Source organism: Melanostigma gelatinosum, assembly GCF_949748355.1.
Source record: "Melanostigma gelatinosum genome assembly, chromosome: 5".
Classification (NCBI taxonomy): Eukaryota; Metazoa; Chordata; class Actinopteri; order Perciformes; family Zoarcidae; genus Melanostigma; species Melanostigma gelatinosum.
In genome coordinates this window covers 17,224,254-17,251,170 of record NC_136638.1, presented here as the reverse complement: position 1 = coordinate 17,251,170, position 26,917 = coordinate 17,224,254, and the positions used below count along the sequence as shown (strand labels likewise).

The 26,917-nt window shown below is 43.6% G+C and overlaps 2 protein-coding genes across 3 annotated transcripts; one reads left to right on the top strand and one right to left on the bottom strand.

The window, feature by feature from the left end:
• Positions 1 to 1,508: 1,508 nt before the first annotated feature.
• ssrp1a (structure specific recognition protein 1a) lies at positions 1,509 to 12,898 on the bottom strand. The gene is made up of 18 exons (XM_079268270.1): positions 12,844 to 12,898; positions 12,042 to 12,119; positions 10,928 to 11,113; positions 8,116 to 8,221; positions 7,318 to 7,511; positions 7,108 to 7,208; positions 6,816 to 6,945; positions 6,589 to 6,692; positions 6,167 to 6,295; positions 5,860 to 6,081; positions 5,592 to 5,664; positions 4,183 to 4,315; positions 4,050 to 4,095; positions 3,833 to 3,956; positions 3,496 to 3,663; positions 3,122 to 3,225; positions 2,830 to 3,019; positions 1,509 to 2,252 (listed from the first exon to the last, which is right to left on the bottom strand). Exons 2-18 carry the CDS (start codon positions 12,093 to 12,095, stop codon positions 2,187 to 2,189), a joined length of 2,130 nt encoding a protein of 709 aa, XP_079124396.1. The 5' UTR covers positions 12,096 to 12,119; positions 12,844 to 12,898; the 3' UTR covers positions 1,509 to 2,186.
• A 1,833-nt stretch (positions 12,899 to 14,731) lies between these two features.
• On the top strand, positions 14,732 to 26,548 carry clcf1 (cardiotrophin-like cytokine factor 1). Of its 2 annotated transcripts, none has more exons than XM_079268310.1 (3): positions 14,732 to 15,008; positions 22,638 to 22,792; positions 23,570 to 26,548. In XM_079268310.1, exons 1-3 carry the CDS (start codon positions 14,990 to 14,992, stop codon positions 24,905 to 24,907), a joined length of 1,512 nt encoding a protein of 503 aa, XP_079124436.1. In that variant the 5' UTR covers positions 14,732 to 14,989; the 3' UTR covers positions 24,908 to 26,548. The 2 variants fall into 2 exon arrangements, with proteins under 2 accessions (XP_079124436.1, XP_079124435.1); XM_079268309.1 differs by lacking the exon at positions 14,732 to 15,008 and adding an exon at positions 20,321 to 20,447.
• The last annotated feature ends 369 nt before the right edge of the window (positions 26,549 to 26,917 follow it).

Below are 26,917 nucleotides of genomic sequence, written 5' to 3'. Positions count from 1 at the left end.
TGGATGAATCTTACCGATTTTGGTGACCCTCTGGCTTTTCCTGTAGCGCCATCAGGCCAAAGCTGAAATGTCTCAACATTTACTCGAGGAATTGGCAAAACATTTTGTATATTCATGGTTCCCAGACGATGAACCCGAATGACTTTGATCACCTGACTCTTCTTTTAGCGCCACCTTGAGGTTAACATTTGTCATGTTGAGTGAAATGTTTTAACTATTGGATGGATCGTCATGTAATTTGGTTTATATATTCATGTCCGCCTCAGGGATCAATTTAATGATCCCGACTATTCATCGAGCACTGTAATCAGGTCAACATTTAAACTTTTTTTTTTACCAAATTTACGCGAAACTAACCTCATCAACCTCATCTGTACTTTAAGTTTACTGCAGTTTAGCAAATGTTAAAATGCCAACACAGTACACTATATAGATGGTAAACAGGGTAAACATCAGCATGTCAGCTTTGTCATTGTTAGCATGCTTGCATTAGCATTCAGCTCAAAGCACAGCTGTTCCCACCCTCACAGAGCCGCTGGCATGGCTTTAGACTCTCGTTTTCCTTGAATGCTTCAAAATAAGACTTAGAAAAGAAGGTGCAGCCGGAAATAGGGATGTTGTGATTTGATGTGGCCCACATTGGGAACACAGGGACATTGTTGAACAAAAATCTACTCAAATGACTCTGTGGAAATAGACTTGCCAAAAAATGTCTGACAATAAACACGAGGGGACATTGGAGGGTCATTCTAAGCACATCCAGCCGGCGTCACTGCAGCAGGAAGAGGATCTTATCAAAACCAACATGATGATCACTTGGAAGTAAACCACACTGGGAGTGTTTGGCTCTTAAAAACCACCATGTTCGACCCGAGTATAGCAGCCCTTTTACAAACCGCTGCGTACTTAGGCCTTGGCCTCCCGTTTGAAATGTCTCTCCAACGTTCATCTGGGTCGCCATCTAACATCCGGTGATAACACACTCCCAAACCACCCTGCCTGGTTAAATGGGCCTGATGTAGAACACAACAGTGGATAGGAATCCTCCGGGAATTTCCAGAAAAGACTACAGAAAGAGCCATCTCCAGTGGATAGGTTTCATGTGGTCATAAATGTTTAAATGAGTCCTTGTGCAGTGAGTTTGTAAGAACATGACAATTTGAATCCTGCTTGTACTCACGAGAAGTATTTTTACATGGTATGATAAGAAAAATGAGGCTCAAATTTGGTTCTTGTCCTTTACATTAACGAATAACAAAACAATCACCAAAAGGTACTTTAATAACTGCTCTGGAGCTTTTGATCATATCACATAAACATCCTCAGCAGGTGGAGTTTGTCAGTCGTCATGGAATTCAAAAGTCCAAAACTTCTTATCCATGTTGGCTAAAATGATCAGCTTCATAGTCCATTCTTTGGCTCTTATTTCTTAATGCAAATATATCCATAACACACATGCATCGAAGTGATAAAAGCCGGCAGGACAACTTCAGAAATGAAAAAGAAAAAGCATTTCGTAACATTTATTTTATTTTGGGCAAACGTATTCTGTACCTAGAGTAACAATAACTGAGTCATGTTGGTGAACTCAGGGTTTGCGGGGCCCTACAGTGAAACTAAAAGCTGGTTTCTATCATCACCCGGCAGCATGATACTAAAAGCTGTGTCCAACAAAAAACAGAAAAGTGCGGCTTTATTAAAAATGAATCATTTATTTCTTCAAGCCTGAAAAGATAACATGATAAACACAAACACTTAACTGTGGTTTTAAATGCTCTACACAGGAAGAACAAAACAGCTTCACATCGGCTCCTCTCCGTTATAGACATCGAATCAACTAATAACTCTTACACTCCCTCAGTGCTATCAAACTACAGCCATCCCTGTGGGTGAGTTGGGAAAAAAAAAAAAACCTTTCAAGAATTCTGGGAAAAGTGGTGCACCAGTATACCATCATTTCACAAAGCTGTCAGGAGGAAAACAAGTTAGAATATCAAATATTACACCAGCTTTCAGAGTCACACGGTGTGTTCGTACTCTGAAAGACAAACTTGTAGTAGAAAAAAGAAAAGAAATACAACTCAAGCCTGTTGATTTGTCCTGTCAGTTAATTTGTGTGAGATCAACATGGAGCGTATAAATGCTTGGTCCTTGGCTTGTGTGTTGGATGGGTAAATGTTGTGTGTTTAGTCACACTCTTCCTCTGAGCTGGCAGGTGTGGACACAGCCACTTCCTCCTCTTCATCCGATTCCTGGTTGACAATAAAAGAAAGACCAGGGGTTAAGTATGCATGTGTAATAAAGACACAACGCTTGTATTCCCTCTGTAATCGGACACTAACAAAAAGCCAAAACAAAAACGCATTTAAAAATAAAATTGCCCGGTTCTCCCTGAGAAGCTATTTATCTACGTTTGTATCTACAAAAAGCTCCAGTATGTCTTACTGGTGCTTTCCCCAACGAGAGCTTAGTACTGCCTTATCTATTTAAAACCTGCGTCATAATACTGGAAGCGTGTGGATTTACAGTAACAGAAACCTGCTGGTCACTCAGGACCAAGACGTTTTAAGTGGCAATAGTATAACAGCAAATAAAAAAACAAACACTTTATGTGCCCTCCGTCACTCAAAACAACATCTGCATTGATCTGCATTGCAAACTAACAAGTGTTGGAAAACAATGTTGCACCCTAGAGTATCTATCGTTAACAAAATGTATGACATAACCAGAGACCGCCTGAATGCTGTGGTGAACGGAGAGAAACACACAGGATGAATGTGATAATGGGTCCTACTGTCTGATCATTATCTTCATCATTACTGGTTTTACCTTCTTCTTCTTGGTCTTGGACTTGGATTTGGACTTGCGGTCAGTGTCTGATGAACTGTCCTCGCTGGTCTCGACGAACTCTCGACTCTTAAAGCTGTCGTTGCCTCCTCCCCGCTCCTTTTCCTTGTCTCCCCCCCCAGCAGACTTCCTCTTCTTCTCCTCCTTCTTGCCTCCAGATGTTTTACTCTCCCTGACGGGTGAAGGTGTGGTGAGAAAAGAGTTACATACATTTTAGACTGGTTGTATCAAAGAAAGAACAAACAAACATGAGTTTCTGTGTTGTAAGCGTTACTTCTTGGGACTGGATGCTGCTGCTGCTCCTGCGCCGCTCTCTTTGTACTCTCTCTTTGCTTTGTCATACTGCTTCCTCGCCTCTCCCGCCTTTATGTCCCACTCCTGAAGGAAACGGAGAAGCGGGAAAGTGAAGACAGGATTGAACAAAACCCCACGGGAAAAAATAAGACCGGGTTTGTCGAGTTCTATGTGGCACAGATGTAAAAAACCATCAAATCTGGCTGTACTTCTTTGAGATATCGCACTTCAAAGCAGAGAATTTTCCTTTTAAAATAATATTAAACAATGTATGATCTTGATGACACACCGTGGAAAAAAAAAAAAATCAATTCCTAACGCGAATCATCTCTCGTCCTCGTCCTCCTGCCTCACCTCCTTGTCGTCTTTGCCCAGTTGTCTCCACATTTCTCCGGCCTTCTTGGAAATCTCTGTGATGGAGATGCCGGGGTTCTCGGACTTGATGCGCTCGCGGCTGTTGTTCAGCCACAGCATGTAGGCGCTCAACGGCCTCTTGGGGGCGCCGGCATCCCTCGGCTTCTTCTACTCCGAATGAAGAAAGGAAGGGATCGAGTGAAAAGGTGAATGAGTGCAATTACACAGGTTCCACCAGGTGCATCAGTTTCCAATTCAATCGCTGCTTGAATCTATTTTTTAACCCAAACACCCAAACACTTCTCATGTTTCCTCTCAGTCCACACGGCTCTCTCACCCCTTTGCGTGGTTTCCTTTCCTTTTTCTCCGTCACCACTTTGGCTTTCTTCTTCTTCGAGTTCTCGCCGTCGCTGTCGTCCCCGTCTTCGCTGCTGTCGCTCGCCGACGCGTTGCTGTCGTACCTGACGCAGGGGAAGAAACGGAAACAGGAAGGTCAGCTGGGTGGAAGAAGCCGGGGTGAACAGACACCAAAGCAAAAACAAAAAGTCACTTACTCTTCCGCAATGTCATCATCCTCTTCTCCGGGGTTAAACGACTCATCTGAAGAGTCAAACAAGACCGAAGTTCAAACCTACTCCTGAACACAACACGCGTCGCTTACTTCCGTCGTACCGAACTGGTGCTCACCGCTTTCGCCGTCCGATTCCTCGCTGTCGTTGCCCTCCTCTCTGATCTTGCCCTCAGCCTTCATCCTCTCCAGGTAGGCGTCGTGCTGGTCCTCGTCCGAGTCACTGTACTCGTCGATCTTACCCTTCATGCCCTGAAAGTGAACCGCGTCGTCAGAAACGACACGCGAACCCAACAGGAACCACAATACAGCACTGCCATTGGAGCGTTTCAGGGCTGCAATTAATTATTAGTTTCACAATTGATTAATCATTTAGTCAATGAAATGTTAAGAAGATGCTAAAAGATTAAGACAAGGTACATTAATTAACATCTAATTGTTTTGTCCAATTAACGGAACAAAACCAATAAATATTAAATTTACAGAAATCAGCAAACACTTGAAAAGTGGCAATTTGGGATTTATATTGAACATAGGACTTAAACAATGATTAATTATCAATATTGTAGTCTGTTTTACTTTCGATTGACTAAATGATTAATTCACAAATCAATAATATAAAATGCACAATGTTTCAAGACCGTTCTTATATTCTTAACCTAGAGTACTTCTCTTACTGGTTCCCGTGCTGCTCGCTCATGAGATTGTTCCAAGTCAGACTCAGTAAACGCTCGGAGCTGCACGACCGCGTAGTAAATTACAAACAGCTACCTGATGAATGACTTCTGATGTTAATGAGCAGGTGAGATTTGTTCATTGGAAACTCATTTCTATACAAGGGTACCTGTTGCTCTGTAACAAAAGATGTCAGTTATCTTTGACCAAACAGTCAATGCTCTTTCCCATCTCCAGGCATCAAGGAGCCTTTAACTAAACCACCAGCAGGACGTGGAGTGCAGGCCCATTCATTTTCATTGACCCCCTCTACTGACCCCGTCACCATGGCAGTTGTCGGACGGACCGGGAACACTTGTATTTGTCAACCGACAGCATTAATGCAATCAGCGCTGCCTACGGTAAGCAGCGGTCCTGCCGACAGCTGTGTTAAAGCACACCAACCCCCCCACACACACACACACACACACACATTAGTCAGCACGATGCAAACACCTGCACACACACACTTAGTTATCAGATTCCCACACTCCTTCACCCCCATGTCCAATGATTAGTCAGAAATCACTCAGCAATCGTATCGGTAATCTCCAACCAAAAGCAAGATTTTAAGGAAACACCCCTCGGTAACATACACACGCGCCATGCAAGCAGAAATCACACCGATACAAAGTGTATCGTTCACACATGATGCCCGTGACCATACCCACCTTCTTCTACAGGGGTACAAGGACAGACACACAGGAGAAGGGCAACAAGCATCAATATCCGGGATGGAAGTCTTGACAAAAAAAAAGTCATGGAATGTCTTTAAATCACAAACTGGGCGATGTTGAAAGGACCAATGAGTTACCTCTTTGAACCCTCGGTTCTTGATGCTGAGCTTCTTGGCGTTAACGAAGTCAAACAGTTTGCCGTACTCTTCTCTGGGGGGAGAGAGAAAGACACGAGGTTATCCTGGCTGACATGATGTCAAATCTGTATCGCAATACGTTGTCACACTTATCTCAATGGATGCAACTTTAAAGACAAGTTCTCCTTTCGAGGAAACACTGGAGAGATTCAACCATACATGCGTGTCTCAGATGTCTTCATGAGGTACGTTTGAATCTCGTTCTCACCTCTCAATGCTGCTGAAGGTGTACTGATTTCCCTGCTTGGTCTCGATCTCGAAGTCAAAGGATCGCGTCGTGGTGGTGCCTCGGGCGAAGTTGACGGAGGAGATCTCCTCGAAGCGCAGGTGCACGGGGGGCTTGTGGACATAGATGAAGCCCCTCTCCAGAGGGTAGAGGAGGCCCGAGGACGCCTTGTAGGAGCAGGTAATGCACTGGGCCCCAGAGTGACTGTGGAAGAACGAGGCAAGTTTAACTGGATTTACTTCAGCATATGAGGAAAATGTGTTCCGAATGAGTCTATCGGGGCGCTCACCCCAGGAAGTTTCCGGGCACAGTGATCTTGCGGTTGACCAGGGACTTCATCACCCTGCTGACCATCTCATACAGAGACCCCGACATGCTTTTACTGAGCTTGCCCTCGAAACGGCGCTCCACGTCCTCCCTGTTAGACACACAGAGGAAAGGACAGGTTTACTCATGTGAAGATAAAAAAACACTTGTAAGCAACAGTCAAAGAACATTTCAGGAGCTGGTGCTACTGTGAATTCATGTACACGGCTCCTACAGACCTTTGCTTCCCTCTAGTGGATACACCAAAAAAGGAGCTCGTCTTATCATTGAGCTGTGTTGCTTTAAGAGAGGTCTGAACAGGCCTTTTATACAAACTTCCCAACACATCTCCGGCTCATATTGCACATGGCGACATCATGGTGTCCTTCACTGTCACATACTCACTCGCTCATGTTGAGGGTGAGGCTGAGTTCCTCTTCCTTGGAGAAGAGCAGGATGAGAAAGTGATAACGCGTCTGACCCTGCTTGATGGGAGGATCCAGACTGATCTAACAAAAACAATGACAGACGAGGAGAAAGAGTTTGAGAAGGATCGAGAGCACCAGCAACAGAAAAATGCTCGTTTGGGCTGCGAAACAAAACAAAAAGGTCTGAGAGAAAAGTCCACTTACCACAAAGAACATCTGCCTCTGATCCTTGTGTGGCAGCAGGAATAGACGGAGGACGGTGGTGTAGGGGATCTTGTAGTCAAAGGTCTTACCGTGGAGGTGAAGGAAAGTCGGGTAGATACGGATGTCGTATCTGAGTGTGGGGAAAAAAAACAGAAATGAGTGTCAAGCTAAAGTCCTCACAAAGGTGAATGGTGTGAAGAACAGCGCTGCAGTGAATGACTAACCCCTGTTTTTAAGATTGTTTTTCAACTGATGGGATAACATAAATGTGAGTGACTGTTGATCTTCTGACCTTCCTCTGGGTGTAAGACACTGCAGCTCTTTGAAGATGCACACGGCGTCTCCTGTGGCCTGGATCACATCAGCCTTAGACAACACATTCTCTGCAAACGCCTGCAGACACACACACACTTTAATTAAGCTCTATTATCAAAGCAGATTGACATTATTTATTGAAAGCACTTTATGGAGAGAGAACTAGTAGTATAACGTCCTTCCTCACCTCCACAGGGTCTTGTCGTTCGTCAGCCTGCGCGGGCGGGACATAGAATCGGACCTCCATGAGGGAGACATCGGTGTCGTCGTTCTGGTGAAACTCCAGAGTGACTTCGTTCTTCCCCGTCGCGCATTGGGACACGTTGGACAGTGGGACCTCGAAAGCTGTACTTTCATTTACTTCAAATGATAACAGTGGACCTGCGGTGGTTGGGGGGGGGGGGGGGGGGGGGGGGGGGGCAAATGTCAGTGGCAGCTTATTTTTCAAATCTTAAAAAAAAAAAAAAAAAAAAACTATCACGTCCCCAGCACACGAGAAAAGGTTTTTAGTGTGTTCTTTACAGATTAATAGGTTGAGCTGCATTTCTGCATTTTACTACTGAATTTTATTTCTTACATTGTTTCTTTAATTGTTTTTAAATCTCCTTTTCTTTTGCCTTATGTTTTGATGCTTTTAATGGTTTTATGTGAAGCACTTTGAATTACCTTGTTGTTGAAATGTCCTATACAAATAAACTTGCCTTGATAAAAATTTATATTTTTGAATAAGATGAACTTGACACCGTAGCTGCCTCTTTGAATCCTGCTCTTCAAAGTCTGAAAATAGTATCTATTAGAGCTGAAACAACCAGTTAATTAACCAGTACGATGTTTTGACAGATAATTAATTGGCAACTGTTCTATTAAGTTATGAATTATCAAGTTTCAGCAAAAATGCAAAACATTTGCTGGTTCTCAAACATGAAGAAATCCTTCAGCAGCCAACTGGTGAGGACATTTTGGTTGTTGCGAGTTTCTTTTTTACCCGAGAACTTGGCTGTTCCCCAGTTCCATCCCTTCACACACATGTCCTTCTCCGTCAGCTCCACTTTGTAGTTAGCCTTGAAAAAGTCAGCGATCTTCTCCATGTCCTAATGGACAAACGGTGAGGGGGGGGGGCAGAAGAAGCTTCATGTTAGCAAGGCAGTAACACACTGTGAAAAACACCCTCCAAAAAGGGTGAGGGGACGGAGGGTTGATTAATCACGACGCTATTATAACCGCGCCCGCCGCCGAGGCCTCATGGGAACACTGGAGGTGAATGTAATCCATCTGCCCTCCGTGTCCTCCTCCCCTCCACACCGCCGCTGACAATCAGCCTGTTTATTTATCCTGCAGGCCCGCTTACAACTGGAAAGGACACACACACACAGTCACACACAGCGACAAACACATGCTCAATCACACACACACACACACAGCGACAAACACATGCTCAATCTCACACACACACACACACACACACACACACACACACATGTGGAAGTGATTGTGGTGTGCGAGTGAGCGGGCCAAGGTAGAGACTCTGTGGGAAACAGAGTTTACGCACCTGGATATCTGCCTGTCCATAAGGTTATTACAGCCAATTAGAGCCCAGAGAGTCAGTGTGTGTGTGTGTGTGCACTCATCAGCGAGTTTGTTAGCCTGGATTAAGGCATCGTTTAGATACGAGAGGATGTGTGAGCAGATGTGTAAACGCACAAAAAAAAAAAGGAAAATCAAGAGTTTGTGCAGAGGTGGCCTGTTTTTGTCAATGTGTGTGTTCATTCCCAGTGTCCTCACCGGGCCTGCTGTTGAGTGTTTCTCTACTCCTCATTACAGTTTTGGCAGATTTGTTGTTGCTCAGCTCATTTAATCACAATAAACACAGACCCCCCACTACCCACTACAGACACACACAGTCTTACACAACATAATGGTCTGTCTTTTATTACAACATTTTTCAACCATGCTCTCCCAACCTTCAACCGATCATGAATTAAACTCCCACATTTTCAGAATAAAAGTGATTAGCTTTCATTTCTTAGCCTATTCTTATTAGCAAACTCCGCATGGCATCGCTAACGTTGCCTGCCGTGAACGAGGACGGAAACCGTGCATTTCTGCACATTTATGTTCCGCTCGTTGGTCAAATGTTTTGATAAATTGCTGGTATTACCCGTCGTACTTGTGAGGGTTTATTACATTTGTGACAACGAGAGTTCAGCGACATCTTCTCGAGTAAAATGTATTCACACATTCGATCTTTTTGTTCTGTTGAGCTGGTGTGTGTGTGTGTGTGTGTGTGTGTGTGTGTGTGTGTGTGTGTGTGTGTGTGTGTGTGTGTGTGTGTGTGTGTGTGTGTGTGTGTGTCAGACTAAGGCATGACTCTGCCCCTCATGCAAAGACAGGCACAGAGAAAGAGGAAGGTCTCACTCCGTAACGTCTAAAGTACCGAGAGCAGAACCGTAAACGCCGGACCTTATCAAACACTCCGGGTTTTTACTCATTTAGAACCGGTTCCCGTTCAGAACTTTGTTTCGGGGGCATCCCTACACGTCAGCGTGTTTGTGATACAGAATATATTCAGTGTTTTACTTTTACTGCTATTCCTTTACTAATGATTGTTGTAAAGGTATTTCTTAGCTGGTGAGCGTCATGTGGATTTTCTTGGCCACTGCAGCAAAACTGTTTTTGTACCAACAGTTTCGGTTGGTACAAAAAAAAACGTACCCAGATGCAACCACAACATGCAGATAAGTACATTCAATGCCACACTCTTAACGTAAACAACGACGTCTTGGGCCAATAAACGTTGAAGCGAAACGAACAGAGGACATGGACAGAAGAAGACACGCCTCTACAGCCCCTGGCCCTCAAACAGACAATTACAGGTCAGCCTCATAACAGCCTCTCTGGCAGAGATCTGTCGTCTTGCTCATGAATACTTTAGAAGGGCCGATGCATCAAAGCTCCCGTACGGCTCGCCAGCGGCGAAACCTCCCGCCAACTGCCGATTAACTGACACTGGCTGTGGGATAATAAACAATGACATCATGCCATGTGCTTCGGGACGAGAGGATCCATCTACAAAAACTACGCTGATTAACCCCAGGAGACGCCAGCGCTCGCAGCCACGGACTCCAGGTTATACCCATTCCTCCGTCCCAATTTTATACTTGCGTGCTGACATTCCCCATACACAGAGCAGCAGGTGGGGGGAGGGGGAAACTAGGGTGATAAAAAACAAATACGACCACAAATTTTAATTTTTTTCCTCGTCCGTCTTCTGAGCCAAATTGTTTCAGTGGATTGATATAAACACTGACTCACATGAGCCGATGATTACACTGTTTATAGAACACACATGCTAGCGCTGGTTTCCCTCATTAATCCCATTAGGAGCTTTGGGAGAGGAGAGTCAACTTGTTCACATACTTTACAACAACCCACACTCCCCAGCGGCGGCTGCTTTTTTTGCAAGATGGTGGCGTTTGGGGCAACGTCAGACGCGGGGTGGAAGTTGTTTATCGGCGGTCAACTTGCTCGTGTTTCATCCCTTATCATAAACACACCGCTGAACAAACCAGCAGAGTGTGTGTGTGTCAGTCTGTAATATTCCACTGTTGCCTTGTTCCCCTCTGAGTAAGGTAACAAGTACTTCCCAGAAACAGAAGAATACAACCAGGAAAAAGAGATTTAGAGTCTGTTTAAGGATCCCAACAGGAAACACGATGACAGGAGCTTAGAGAGAGTCTGATCTGCCTTTATGAACCTCAAAGACAGTAAAACCAGCGCTTTATTAAAAACACACTCACCGTGTCCCTGAAGCCGTCGTATTTGTAGACGTGCCCCGAGTTGGTGCCCAGCTTGATGCCGTGACCTAAACACACTCGCCTCCACTGGGCCAGGTTGAGCTCACCAGCCGGGATGCTGTCCACCTTCCCCGTCTTGCTGCTCTTATAAACCACAGTTTGTTTGCCGAAACGCAGCCGCCCATCATTCTGCAGCGACAAAAGGGAAGAGACACAAACAGACACAGGACTTGTGATAAACTGTTTGGTATTAAAGCACCAAGAAAGAGTTTGTTCATTGTAAAACTGAAAAGAGATCGATTAGTCAACTGACAAGAATTGAATCGCCTCATATTGACGATAGATTCACTGTTTAAGTTGTTTTTTTTTCAAAGCAAAAATGTCAGAAATTCACTGGTTCCTATTGTTTCAAATGTGAAAATGTTCTGCCTTTTAAGTCTTCTAGATTAAGAATATGGATTTTTGGGTTTTGGGCTGTTGGTCAGACAAAACAAGCAGTCTGAAGTCAGCAACTTAGGCTCTGGAAAAATGTGATGTAATTTTCCCCTTTTTCTGATATTTAAGATTACTTAAGAAAATAATAATAACTAAAATAAAATAATTATAACTAAAAATAGCTGTTAGTAGCTGTCCTAGGTCTTAAAGATAACTTCTTAACAATAATGATTTTGCAAGGAAATAATGATATTTTTGGTCATACAAAATCAAACGTTACCCTTAATCTGATAAACCTTTAAATTCAGTAATGAGCTAAAGAACCACAACTTTAATGTTTTTACCTGTATCAATCATAATGTAGGAGTTACAGTACATACAAAGCAGGTTACTCCTTTCAGACTCATGTCTTTATACAGATGTTACATGCTCATTAAATTGATGACACAGTGTTTTATTTTTCACAGCTATATTCAAAAACACAACCTTTAAATCTATAAACAGACACGTATTTGGTGTAAAAATACTGCTGAGCTGTCAAGGTGTATATCATTCTGTGTATTAGTAATATTCTGAACTGCAGTCCAGCATCACACACACACACACACACACACACACACACACACACACACACACACACACACACACACACACACTGAGAGCAGAGCTGGTTGGTACTGACCCAGGAGCCTTTGAACTCCTGGTAGATGTCGCTGAACTCCAGTGTGTCTCCCATCTCCGCTACAGGACGACTGATCCTCTACAGACACAAGAAAATGAGTTCAATACATAGAAGCGAACACCCACAGCACATCAAGCACTGTACTCTGTTGGGTTATGAGCATTACATCCCCATGTATCCCTAAAACGGTCATTTTTAATTGCTTCAATTTGTGTTTCTTAATTGGTGAAACGATTGTGGTCACACTGAAGAGAAACAGATGTGATGGTGTCAATACTACACACACAGTATCGTCTTAATTTTGTTAACTTTTGGTGTTCTTTGACAGGCGATGCTAGCTACCGTTACTGTCCTCTCAATGTAAAGCAGTTGACGCTGGCTGGCTATCGATTACTAACCATTAGGTTCAACTATCCGGTGCAACGTTGTTTTGCATACAAACGACAACTAAACGTCCACGCGACGCCACTAACAATAGCTAGGCTAACTTGAACTGCACACAGTGCGCTCCCTTTCTAGTACTTCGCTGCACGGAGTTCGACCGACTCCTCAGAGCAGAGTAACAGGCGACACCGACTACAAGCACCGGGGTAATAGAGACACCGCGTACATCAAATCGAGCGCCCGAGCTGGACTAGGCCGGTGAAAAAGAAATCTACTGATATTCAGTTCATTTTGTAAACAAAACGAACAAAATAGCACGTAAAGCACGAAGCAGAAATATAGTCCCTTGTTACATACACTATATTAAAATTTGTTCCTAAACAAGCGATAAAATACAATTTTAAACTTCACGTCTTACTGTCAATGTGATGAGCAGCTTCGCCTGTTTCCCGCGTGTAGCATCGGGAGCTAGCGCTACGTCACCGGAAGGAGTTATGGGCTGTTTGTATTTACTTCCGGTTTGGTGAATAAATTATCTTTTCGTCATTAAAACCTTACATTTGATAACATCCACACTGCGAAGTGTTTTTCAATGCAGCTGCTTTTCTTGTAATTTAACTGTTGAGTTTACTCCTGGCAACTCCTGTTTGAAGACATAAAGCAAACTGCAGTGACCACTCATCACCATTGGGTGGCACACAACACATAATGAAGTAGTGTATAGTAGTATAGTAGTGTATAGTATATACATTTATATTCTATTTTATGTTAATTTCATCATTGTAACATAAAACAGTACAGAACACAGAGTACAACAGTACAGGGGTCACCTATTTCCAATTGTGTATTAATAAGAGTGAAAAGTGGATATGACATAATTTACTAAGTCACACTCTAAATAGTTATTTTGATTTTATAACCGCATGATATAGAGCAAACGTAATGTGACTGTGGAAGGCCCTGGATCAAATACAGCTGACAACATGCCAGGAGCTTTTGAACAGGTTGGCCCATAACCACTCTGTGCAGTGTATACAGTTTGTAGGTCCTACATTTACTAGATATTAAATTTAATTAAACAAATTAATTTAAGAAAATGTGACATACAGTAAAATCACAAAACTGAAATAAATAAATGGACCCTCTTTAGAACAGGGGCTCATTATATTAAATCAGGATATATTGTACTGTAAAATTAAATTGTGTCGCCGGAACAACATTTTTAATTAAATGAAACCAAACCAGCTTACATAAAGAAAAACAAACATTTAATAAATTGGCCACATGACAACTTGTCATCAGTTAAACTTCTACCTGAATTTCCCACATCGTGCACGCACACAATCATGCGCGCGCCACGGTCTGAGTGCTGTTGGTATGCTGAGTGACAGCTGGAGGCGAGAGAAGAAGATCACCGTAATCCTCGTGTCAATACAAAACTAAAAGCCGAGGAATGAAGGGAGAAGAAAGAAATGCCGTGGAGCAGGCAAACACTTGTCTTCATCCTCCCCCTCTCTAAGAAACAGACAGAAAAACAGTCGGAATATTTCCTAATTGGGACTAAGTGTATTCGCTCCATTGATAACTTGTGTCGTAACAAAGTTTATGGGAGGCCTCTAAATTTATAGGCCCTTGCGTCCTCATAATATTCCTGCTGACAACTTTTCAATGAAATCGTACACCGATTGTTTGACCATGAAGTTTTTTTTCTCGTATTCCATGATATTTTAAAGTTTTTATTCATATATGGCTGTACATTATTGTAAGATTTTGGGCCTTCTTTTGCGTAAAGACTAGGACAAAAAAAAATGCTCTTAATTGTTTTTGTTAAATGTATTTAGAGAAAGGCTCATGAATACCCGAACAAAGTAGGCTACTGGTGGAAAAATGTAAAACAATTAGGCGAATATAAAAATGGCAAGAAAACGGCCAGATAAATAAAAGAGATAAGCTGAAGAGAATGTAATTCCTGATTTTCAGGATGATTTGAGAGTCAAAGGGTCGCCGTGATCTGATCCAGCGAGACTCGCACCTTATTAAAGGGAAGCGGATTACAGATCAGGAGGACGAGCCGAGAGAGACAGATATGAGTTGTGACAAGTCCCGTGGTGCAGCGGCTCCGTCAAGTTGAGCTGTGATGCGTCAACCCGGTGAATCACCAGCACCGAGGAGGAGGACAACGAAACAAGGAGAGACGGGGATGGGGAGGAAGGGGAGGAAAAGGAGAAAGGGGGAGAAAAAGAGGAGGTAGGCGGAGGTACATAAAGGCTCCACCGTCATTCAGTCAGTCACACAGACCACACACAGCAAGTCAGCGGAGCATCAGCGTTTAAACCTCCTCCTCTGATCGATACCATTTTACCGACATCACCTGCATTTTTCACTCCAGTTCTTCCAGAGTTGTGTGAGGAAGGAGAACACATCTGATTGATGAAACGTTTCTGGACAGCGAACTAATCTACAAAAGGAAAAGGAGACATTATTATCGGTTTATTTCAGCTCTTAAAATCACCAGTGGATGAACTCGTGAGAGCGAACTGAACGGAATAAAAGGATTGGGATAAATGAAAATGCTTTGCGGAGGTAAGTAATCCAAATACTTTTTTTCATGGGAGTTAAACAAGAAAGAAAACACTTGTGTGCTTTCATCATCATCTGTCCTGCTCTAATCATTACGATATTATTATTATTTTGCAATTTTCCTGTCGTTCTTCGATATTGAGATTTGTTTTTCCGCAAATCCATTCAATTTAGTAAATTGTGAAGAAATCTGTATGCAAATAATTAAGCCATTGCTGTTTTTGCACACTTAAACGCTATCATCTTGTGGTTTATTTGTGCATTGTGCAGCTAAAATTGAAATATGCAATTACAAGCTCTTGTATTCCACTTAATATTGTTTTTGTTATCCAGGAAAAAGCAAATTAAAAAGTCTTAAAAATTGTTTTATTTATTTAAGTTTTTAGCATCCAAACTTAGTTTGAATATGGATGGAACTCATTTCTTTACATTAGAATATTTAAGATGAAGAAGCAGTGGGTTTGAGTAAATCTCAAAGGTTATACAAAAAAACGAATTACATGTCGAACAGACCTGTTCAACACAGAAGCAAACTTTTGATAGTTTTAGAGATTTTGTTTTATTTATATTCTCAAAAAAATTCGAAAGGGAAGAAAGTTAGATAAACAGACACCAAAGAGAGAGAGAGTGTAAAAGGACTGAAAGAAAGTGTGTATGTGTTAGAGAGAGAGAGGGGGGGCTGCCTCTCATTCACAGTAAAAAATGACAGGGGTTGAGGAGGTCAGAGGCAGCTAAAGCCCCTGTCTAGTTAGCTGTCAGTGATATGAGAAAGTACATGATTCACGTTAGTCAGGGTGTGAGCACGTGCACACACACACACACACACGTACACACACATACACAGACACACACGTACACACACAGACACATACACACACATACACAATTTTCCCCCCTGGGACTGGTGCGGCTGCTGCTCCATGTCTATGAAAGGAAGGAAAAGGAGGTGAAAGAAAGACAGGACATAAGGATGGCTGCGTGATGAAATGATGTGCTGAACTGAAGATCACCAAGTTCATCTGTGCCTCTGCCTCTCTCCCCCCTCCCTCCCTCTCCTCTAGGTGGTCACACCATGAGGCCAAATTTGCTGATGGCCGGCCGGTTCACATGACGTGACCACCTACAGACGGGAAGAGCGCAGAACAAACTGCTGCTCCCTCTGATACTCAGAGCAAATAAATACACAGAGAGCTCAGCTGTTGAAGAACATGCTGCCTTTGACACACGCACACACACACACACACACACACACACACACACACCTCACCAGGTATAAATAAAACAACACATTTTCACACACATAGATAGATACACAGATCCCTTTTAAATACACATAACCTTTTCTGTCCTTCTCTATCTCTAACACACACACACACACACAGATGCAGACACACACAGACAAGGCCTCTTATTGCTGGGAGGGTTGAATTAGTGTCGGTGTGTTTCAGATAAAAGCGTTAGTGTGTGTTGGACCAGTGAGCTAAAACACACCCGCCAAAAGGAGGAAACAAAGGAAGAGTGAAAGGAGAGAGAGAGAGAGAGAGAGAGAGGGAGCAGGGGATGTGGAAAAGAGAAGAAAAAGTGAACCTTTCACATCTTTTGATTCGCTCAGCACCATCCTCAATTCTTCACGGTATATATATGGATGTCAGGAGGATTTGTGGAGGTGGGGGGGGGGATGCTGTGTGTGTGTGTGTTGGGGTGAGAGAGCGTAAAGAGAGGTAGAGACAGATAAAAGTAAATAGAGTGAGAGAGAAGGGGAGAGAGAAGGGGAGAGGAACTGGCGGTAGAGGGGTTCATGCAGTGCAGATTCCCGATTGACAGAAGTTAGCAGCACCCAAAGGGAAAGAGAGAGGAGAGAGTAGGGGGAATGATATAAAATGAGTCGGTCACGCTTTGAACAGTTACACATGCTGTTTACATTTTTCCCAAATTAACATGGCCCCTCGCTTCAGAAAACTCTCCCTCTCTCTCTCCCCTCCACCAACTCCCTTTTCTCGCCCTCCTTCCTTTCAAATCCTCTCTTCCACCTCCTTCTCTCCTCTGTCTATATTCTTCAAGATCCCAAAGTATCTCTCCTAACTCTCCTGATTCAGATCCTTAATACCTCAATGTAAAATACTCTCAAGTCCCTCATTTATTCATGTTGTATCGTCAGCTAAATACCCTAAAAGCATTGAAAGTACTCATTATGCGGGAAGAATGGGCAGCAGGATGGAGCTAAATTTAAGTTTTACTCCTGGGAAGTTTAAATGGTTTCATAACAATGCATCATTTTAAATGCTCATTTTAATCTGCAAAGTAACTCACTGCAGTTCTCAAATAGTAAAAAGTACATTATTTTCCTCGGAAATGTAGTTGAAGTACAAATACTCAAAAATGACATTGATGATGAGCAGATAACGTTATTAGTAATCTCCAGAAGGGAAATTAGTTTGGTCGCTCCCACACAGCAACCGATAACAAAAGATACTCAAGTAAACAGCTCAGCAGACAGCATATAAAAAGACATAGTGCCACAACAATAGTAAACCAAGACATAAGTGTAGCTCAGGAGCCTATGCCACTAATTTAAAATAAAAAATATTGATACAATAAATAGATGCACATTTAAAAAGCCCATAACTGATGCACTTAATAAATTGATCAGTAAAACAGGCGAGACATATGAAATAAAACATTTAACAATAAACGAGGGCAAATAGTTTACATATTTAAAAACAAAAACAGGACAATTAACAAATATTTTTAATAGCAATTACTCTACCGATGGCTTTGTCAGTTGACCAATCAGTTCTTTGGTCTAGAATGTCAGAAAATAGTGACACAATTTCCTAAATGTGACATCTTCAAATCCCCTGTTTTGTCCACCAACATTTCAAAACTCAAATATATTCATCTATATTCAAATATACTATCAAATAACACAAAGAGGCAAATCCTCTTACTTGACAAGATGTAACTTGAAAAATAGTCTGAACCGATGAATCCATGATCAGAAAATAAGTAATTTTATTTTCTGTCGACTGACAATTATTTGACTATTTTTTTCATCTCTATACTCCCTCAAAGCTGTAAGTGTTACTTTGTTTGTTTTCTTCTGCTAAACGTAGTGACAGAGCAGAGACTTTGAAATTATTTAGGAAAAAACCATGAGGTGGAGATAGGGAGTAGCTGGGGACACGGGGGGTTTTACGTGGTAAATCAAAAACTGAAGGTCTGAAAAAGGGGAAGGAGGGAGTGAAAGATGTAGATGGAGGGAACGAGTGGAGCCAATTAGTGAAAGGAAGAGAGGGGAACGGTAATTAGGGAGAAAAAGGAAGGAGGCTTTAAAAAGGAGGTTTGATGTTTCAGGAAGATTTAGGGGGAGAGGGGGACCGATGAAGGGACAACGAAATTGAAACCAAACATGGCGATAAAGCTTGAAGCGATTGGATCCACGGATTAAAAAAGAATGCATGGATGGATTGGTTTATAAAGTGAAGAGGGAGACAGACATCGGGGCTAAGAAGGGGAAGTAAACAGAAGACATTGAGTTTACGACCAGTGAGACATAGTTTCACAGAGAGTTTCTGGGCATAAACAACTATTTTATTGGATTTTTTTAATTGTTTTCTTTCATCTTTGTTTTTTTGGATCATTGATGTTGTTTGGCTACCCCAGTGTCTGTCCGGTGCCAAGAGGATCAATTTTAAATTCTGTATGAACAAACTCCAGAGGAAGGAATTTCATGGGACAAGAGATGGGAAAATGTCTTTGTTTACATGCATTTATTCAGGATAAGGTTGCGCATACATGGATCTCCAGTGCACAATCTGGATGCATCTGTGTGTGTGTGTGTGTGTGTGTGTGTGTGTGTGTGTGTGGCTCCATCGCTGACAATATAGCTACGTGACAACAAATATGCTAAACAAGACAGCGGACGATGAACATTCTCAGAAAGACACTTAAATTAAACACAAATGGAAACAGATAACAAAAAGTAACATTCTTGATCTTGGGAATCGGGCTGCATTGCTCGATGAATGTTCATGTCATAGTCTTGCAATGTATGCTCACCAAAAGTAGGGCATGCCAATTAACTGTAGCCATCCTAAGCACTGTTGCACTGGAAAACGTAACAATTAAACATCTAATTTGGGCCGGATTCTAACATCTTCTGCATGATACTGATGTTTTCTTTCTGTTTAAGACTTCTTTCAAGTGGTTCGAGCAATTAAGGGCAACCTCTTTTGGCTCTGGAGCCAGTTTTTCCTGGACCAGACTGGAGAGATTAACTTGCACATGGTTTTCCCACAATAACCAAATTCTGTTTAAGCGCTTGTTTAAAAACTCACGTGGTGGTGCATGTTGGAAAAGATGAAATGCTAGTCCTCTTGGATGGAGGCAGAACATCGCCCACAAACACTGGGTCACTGTGGGTTTACCAAAACACCGTCTGGAGTGTAAATGTCAAGTGTTACAAGGCTCTTTTTGCCCCTGAATGCAACCTTGCACTCTATAATTCAACTCTGAACCCTGACCCGGCGCTGATGTTTAGTATTTGGAGCTCAGAAGCTCCGGCGCCCGAACCTCATGTTGAGCTCTGCAATGCAGATGGCAGCCAGACTCCAGAGTGCCAGATCTGACTTTAAAACCAACGAATAAACCGTAGTTAAAAATATGATCTGTTGTGAAGAATGGAGCTTCCCCGTGTGTGCATAATATGTGAAACGCCTGATGGGAATGTGTGCCAAAATATGTTTCACACAAACATAAGTGCACAGAGGCGGGTCATGGGCGGCCGTTGTAGGGAACCCCTGTGTTGCTGCAATGCAATCCTCCCACGGAGAATGTTCTGGTTTCAACCCTGCCCTGCGGAGTGTGCTTCCACTGCCAGGTACACAGCCCTATACGCCTGCAGGGCTCTCCTTGAAGTCGGCCTATATGCCGACTACAATGTATGTTGCTCAATGTAATGTTATATAACAACGACTTGGCCCTGGGTTTGAGTTACCTCACGTTACTGGTACAAAAGAGCGGTTGTTTTAAGCCCCAGTGGAGGATGCCTTTAGACATGTCAGCGCTCAATCACAACAAGAGGCTTTCACGTCTGGCAATCATCTCCCAACATGTGGCTGCAGACGAAATGAATGCTTGGAACAGTTTGGGTTGATTTTTGCCAAGGAGAATTTTCTGTCTGCGTCCCAGGCTCCTTTTTTTTTTTTGGTAAACCTGTTTATTCCGTCTGAATGCGACCCTTGTTGTGTGTCCTTTTCCTTCAGGGCTGTTTACTCAGAGATGTCGTGTTGATTTCGGGGTGTTTTGATGCTAACGGTGGAGAAGCCTGATGAGCTCCAAATGTTCAGGCGTCACTGAAAGATGCTTATTGCTTCTGCCAGGTGATGAGGAGATCGGCGAGGGCTTGGCTGACGGGGGTTGTCCCAGTTGACTGGTTTCAAGGTGTGTGTGGGAGCAAGTGGGAGTGGTCCAACCAGTGTTTTAGAGGATATTCTGGGGAAAAGCTTTGATGTAGCCGACAACTCAGGGTCAACAGTGGAAGAGCCACCAGCCATTAACGAGGCAGTTCTTTTGCCTTTTAAACCAACCGGTTGTTTGTTCAGGTTTTGTCCGTGTCACTCCGATGACAAGCATTTCTAATCCTCTTTTAATTTCAAACTGCCGGTTTCCCAATCTGTCACTCAATCCGTCAAGTCAATTTATGAGTACAACTTCAGCGAGCTTGAGCTTGTTAGGCTAAAAATGTCATGACAGTTACTTGTTGTTACCATGTCATCATTGCAATTTGAAACATAATCAAAGGAGTCAAAGTATTCTGATGATTTGCTTTTTTTCTGCTCATTCTACATGTTTGGATAAAAACCGAAATATTAAATAAATAGATTTCATACATTTTCTTCAGTGACACATTTTGTAATGCTCACTGCAATTATAACAGATTTTAAGGAGCGCATTGGGTTTCTGCCCAACCCGTGCATACTGATGCCTCAAATGTCAGCAGTTGAGTCAGAAGAAAAAGGTGTCGACTGTTTTAGGCCAGAATTTGTTTTCCTAGAACCGCTGAAAAGGTGTCGGATGTTTAAACCATTTAATTGTCATCCTGTGGGGCCCGTTGTGATGGATAGATGAAAGAAAAAGAAAAAAAGGAGCAATACAGGGAGAGATGGAGAGCTAATCGGGGTACATTGGTTGCTGTTATATCCCCCGAGGCAGAAAATAGATAAAAGCGTTGTGAGGAGAGATTTGGGAAGGAGAAAGGTATGATGACAAAGAAAGGAAAGAGCGCAGTGACTAGTTTGAGAGGAGGGAGGGGTTAAATTGATGAAGCAACGAGAGGCCCGAGGTGAGTCAGAGAGAAAGCTGACACACATTGTGCAAAACATATTTCACACCTGTTTTACAGCAGCATGCTTTGCCCATAATTACAAGCATGAATCACTGCCTACCGGGTGTCAAAAGGATGAGAGAGTGCAGAGAGGATGGAAAAGGATGACGGAGAACAGAGACGAACGAAAGAAATGTGTGTTGCGCTCGAGCGAAGGGCTAAAGACGTGTCGAGAGAGAGAGAGTTAGAAAGTTAAGGAGGGAGTGTGAAAGTGAAGGTGTGCAGAGACAGCAAGCAAGGGACGAAGAGAAGTGGACGTACACGAGGCCCCTTAATGTTGAAAACCACCTTTCAGCTCCAATTTTCTCTGTTTGAAATCAGAGACAAGGGGACTAAAAGGTTTCCAGTGTTACAACCTCCCTATAACCCCCCCCCCCACCCCTCTCTCTCTCTCTCTCTCTCTCTCTCTCACACACACACACACACACACACTCACAATCATTGTATACACTTACAGCGATGTGATTTTCATCCCCATATAAAATTACGGCCACAAACATTCTCACAAACACTCACACAGTAACATAAAACACCTACACAAACACTCTGAAACCTAAACAAGAGGTCCACAGCAAACATACAACTGATACAAACACATTAATGTTAGTGCTTGTAAAGAAAGCCACATGTGTTGTTGTGATATCAGTCAGGAATGAACATGTGTGTGTGTGTGTGTGTGTGTGTGCGTGTGTTAAAGCGGCTGTTTGCCTGACAGGCTGGTGCATTGAACATAGGAGCCGGTTGTCTGACTCTCTGAAGCTATTAAGTGAGGTTTTATTTGAAGCCTGAGTAAACCTCCGACAGCCAGAAACCTCTAAAATTAGATTGGAAACGGAAAAAGCTGTATTGGCAGTGTCAGATGACTTTAACCTGGCAGTATGTAAACAGACGAGGCCATCGCCAGAGAGACAAAGAAATAAACCAGAATATTGTAAAAAAAAAAAAAAATCCCATAAACAGTGTGACGGTGCGACGACCGGAGCGTCATTTGGAAACTGTAGCTGGAGGTGATTTTTGTCTGTTGAGCTCTCAAATCATCATATTAATTAAAAACCAAACATTCAAGTTATATAATCACCAAATGTCTGAGAAAATAATGTCTGAGATCAATTTCACCTCCTTGTTATGATTACAAATACCTCTGCAGTGTGTGTTAATTATCACTTGGACACCCATGACGCCAGCGTCCTTAAAGAAACATCTCATGCTGTCCGTCTGAGTTTCAATCATTTTTAATTTCTCCACAGTGCATCAACACCAGCTCATCTTGCTGTTGGCTGCTGCCATGGCGTTGGCCCTGGATTCTTCACACAACCTGGCCAGTGAGAGGAGCTCGATAGAAAGCACGTACGAGCTGACCAAATACCTGGAGTATCAGCTCAAGGAAATCAAAGACATATACGTGAGTCGTGTTTAGTGATACCGTTCTGTTTCAGAGTTCCCATTAAAGCTTTTATAATAACAATGTATCGTTGGTAACATGGAATGTGACAACTTCAAAGCTCACGGTCAACCTACAGAGAATTATCACCTGAATCCGCAGCTCCTCTCTGCTGTAGAGCGGGGTTCAGCTCTCATCGTGTCGTTTTCGGCCCCGGCAGGCAGCTGTTTTCAGTGAGAAACCTCTAAAAACCCAGAGTACCCTGCTCAGCACCAAACAGACAGACGGATACAGTCAGCGACTAGCTGGTGAAAATAGTGGAGCATTAGGCAGCGAAAGAGGCAGATGTGTCCCTCGGGAGTTGGTGGAGATCAAAAACAGAGCTGAAAGATGGTTGACGTTGGACTTAGCCAAACTAATTCGGAGGAGAACATGAAGCCAAATTGCCAAGTGATTGTTGTGAAAATCCATCACAGTTTAGAAGTTGACTTCCTGGTTCAACTTTGATCAACTGTACTTGACCTACCACAGTTTTACTGTATACTGATGTGTTATTACAGCCATGACGGGATCACTCACTTTCAGTTCAAACTCCAAATAAAGTTGTTTAGATAATCTAGCTAAACTGCCGGCGCATTGACAACCTGTCTGGTCGTATGTTTCTGGACTTGGTCAACTTCACAGTAGCAAGGAAGCTGTAGAAAGTGTTACGACGAACGCCCAAACTAAATATAAGTAGAAAGTGTTATCCTTTACACCTTCTCATCCTTTCGTCTGATTTGTGTATATCTCCTGCAGCTGACCTACCTAGGCCCTCCATTCAACGAGAAAGACTTCTCCCCTCCTCGACCCAACAGTACCGCTCTGTCCCTGCCCAGCGCCGCCACCCGCCTGGAGCTGTGGCACGGCCTGGAGAACCAAGCTCGGCTCGCCCAGAACCAGAAGGCCTACTCTGTCCTGCTGGCAGCAGTCAGGGAGTTGGCCCGCTCCACCCTCTGCCCCTCCCTCAAGACCTCCCTGCTGCACTTTTGCACAGGCCTTGACGGCCTGCTGGGCTCTATATCTGCACTGATGACCACCCTCGGTTACGCACTTCCTCTTCCATTTGCTAACATGGGGAGTAACGCTGGAGAGCTGCAGTACCCTCTGAGGGGGGCAGGGGGCGAGCGACCTGCTCCGCTGATGAGCCAGAGCCTTTACAGGTCCAGAGCCGGGACAAGGACAGAGTCCGGTCAACGTAACAACCAAAAACGGAGCGGGAAGACGGTGGTCAGAGGAGAGAGGGAGGACGGCGTCGCCGTAGACCTGGTGGACAAAAGGAGAGGGAGAGACTGGAGGAGAGCGGTCGCGACGGCAGCTGGAGGAGCGACTGGCGGATCGAGGGAGAAGGGAAGAGGAGAACGAGGGAGGAGAGTGAGGAGGGAAGAGCCGCAGAGCGGGAAATGGTCTGCCAGCGAAGAAGAGAGAGTAGGGGAGGAAGAAGATGAGGAGCTGGAGCGAGAGGTAGGTGAGGAGGGATGGAGGAGGAGGAGATTGTTGAGTATCAACGAGGATGGAGAGGAGAAGAAGAGGCAGCCTGAACCCAGGGTAGAAGTGTCGTATCCGGGCACAGACGGCTCCGGCTCCCTTGGACCACCAAACATCCAAACCCACAACAATCAATACAGCTACAACCTGAACTCACGTTACACAGACACGCTACGAGAAGAAGGTGGATTCATTGTGGAGGGACGCAGAGGGTTAAGGGTGGAGGAGGAGAAGCAAACAGACATGGAGGTGCTTTACTCCACTTTCCATCATCAGCGTCGGCCTCCTCGCTCCCTCCTCACTCCCACCCTCCCGCCTCCTCTGTCCACCCTCTCCTTACTCTACCAGTTTGGAGCAGGTGAGGAGCACACCCTCCTCTCCCAGCCGGTTCCTCTGTCTTTACAAAGGGGCACCTCCCTCCTTTCGCCTCCTCTGACTCCGCTCCTTTCCTCCGCCTCCTCCGCCTCCTCCTCGCTGTTGTCAGTGCGGCCGACAATGAACGACTTTGCCCGGAAGGTCGAGGGGTTTTGGATATTGAGGGAGCTGCAGAGTTGGCTGTGGCGGTCGGCAAAGGACTTTAACCGCCTCAAGAAGAGACTCAGAGGCTGAGACATTGAGACATGCAAGTGCAGTATATCGGAAAATCTATTGTTTGTGGGAACAAATTGAGAGCTTAAACAGACATTAACACATTCATGCTTAACTCATTCATTCACTGCACCGTACTGGAATAAGTGAATGAAGGACGATTTGGCAGGTCATCAGACGCACCAATGGAATATAAAGCCAACACATTACCAGCACTGTCACCCGCCTGATGCACATAGCAGCTCATTGAGCAAGAAACACTGAGACTGGGCTGAGTTACCGGACTTCACGGCTCATAGATCAACAGAAATACCACTGTAGGTGGTTACACACACACACACACACACACACACACAGCACACAGGGGGTCGGCCGAGTGACAGGCAGAGAGACAAACAGTGCAGCCATTGAGTGAAAACTGATTCAGTGACCTCCAGATGTGTGAATCAGCAAAACTTTCTCTAAAGGAAGAACACTTCTGAATGTGTGAAAGACAAAGGGAGAGGAGGAAATGACCAGAGGGATGAAGAGGAGGAGAGGAAGAGGCAAGGAGAGGAGAGGAAGACGGGAGGAGGCGTGAGTCAGGGGATGAGCACTGGAAATAACGGGCAGAGGGGTGTTGCTGAGCAATCAGAAGTCGGCTGGTCAGTTACAGTAACTCTACAACAGCGCTACACATACTGTCCAGACAGAGAGGTGGTCAAACACACACACACAGACATACACACACACACACACACACACACACACACACACACACACACACAGACATACAGGCACACACGAACACACACACACACACACGAACACACACACAGACACACACACACACACACACACACGAACACACACTCATTTGTGCCACTCTTGAATGATTTCACTCCATAGCAACAAAAATATTCAACATAAAATGTTTTAGAATAGAATCATTTCCCCTAAAAATACCACAGTTTTGTGTTTTCTGTAGAAGTAGTTCAACATTTTGGGAAATACACATATGCTTTCTCGCTGAGAGTAAAATGAGAAAATCAGCACCACTTTCACGTTTGTACACTAAAATATGAAGATGGGAAATGTAGCTTAGCATAAAGACTGGAAACAGCTGGTCTGACAAAACCCACCTTCAGCACCTCTAAACTAATCAACATGTAACATCTTACATACTGTTCTCAGCTAAGAAACAATCTGGCCCATAAAACTACTAATGCGTGCTCATTTTACACTCGTACTGGACAGATGGTTGCAGCACGTCACTCCCTCTGTCACGTCATGTTGTGTACTTAACATTCAACATTCATATCCAGTTATGAGAGTGGAAATAAATCGTCTCCTCTAACTCTCAGAAAGAACGTAAAAAAGTCAAACTATTGTTTTAGGTAACTTTACACTCACACACAACACATTGGACACATTGATGTGAATCTTTTGTGCCTTTTAAAACATGAAATCAGACACTTTTTCCTTTGGCAACTTACAGATGACATAATTTCTTTTCGAGAATAAATCAATTGTTATGTATCTACAATGTGGCTTGGATGATGTGGTTAAAGGTTATGGATCATATCTCTATAATATTTATTGAACAAGATGTTTATTTATTTTTCTCCGCGGTGTGAATATACTGTATTGTAACTCAAGAGAGAATAAATACTAGCTTTTGTACAGAGCGTGGTGTTATTGGTCTTTTGGGAGCCCATTGGGAGGGGAGACAAAAAAAAAGAAAAAGAAATGCTTATGGGATTTTTGTTTGCAATGGTTTTAGTTTTATAGGGATGGTTTCGGGTGATTGGCACAAGGGGAGAGGAGTTTGGGGTCGGGGAAACAAAGGCTGGCTCACATTCATGACAAAAAGTGGAGCAAGAGAGGCGGGGTATGAGAGAGTTTTTATTTGTCTGTCCTGGTGAAAATTTACGATCTCTCATTTTTCCTTTCATCTCTCTCTTCCCTCCTCCCACTTTGCTGTCTTTTCTCATCACACTATCTCACGAAGCTCCTCTTCCCCCCATAAACACCTCTCTGACTTGTGACAGC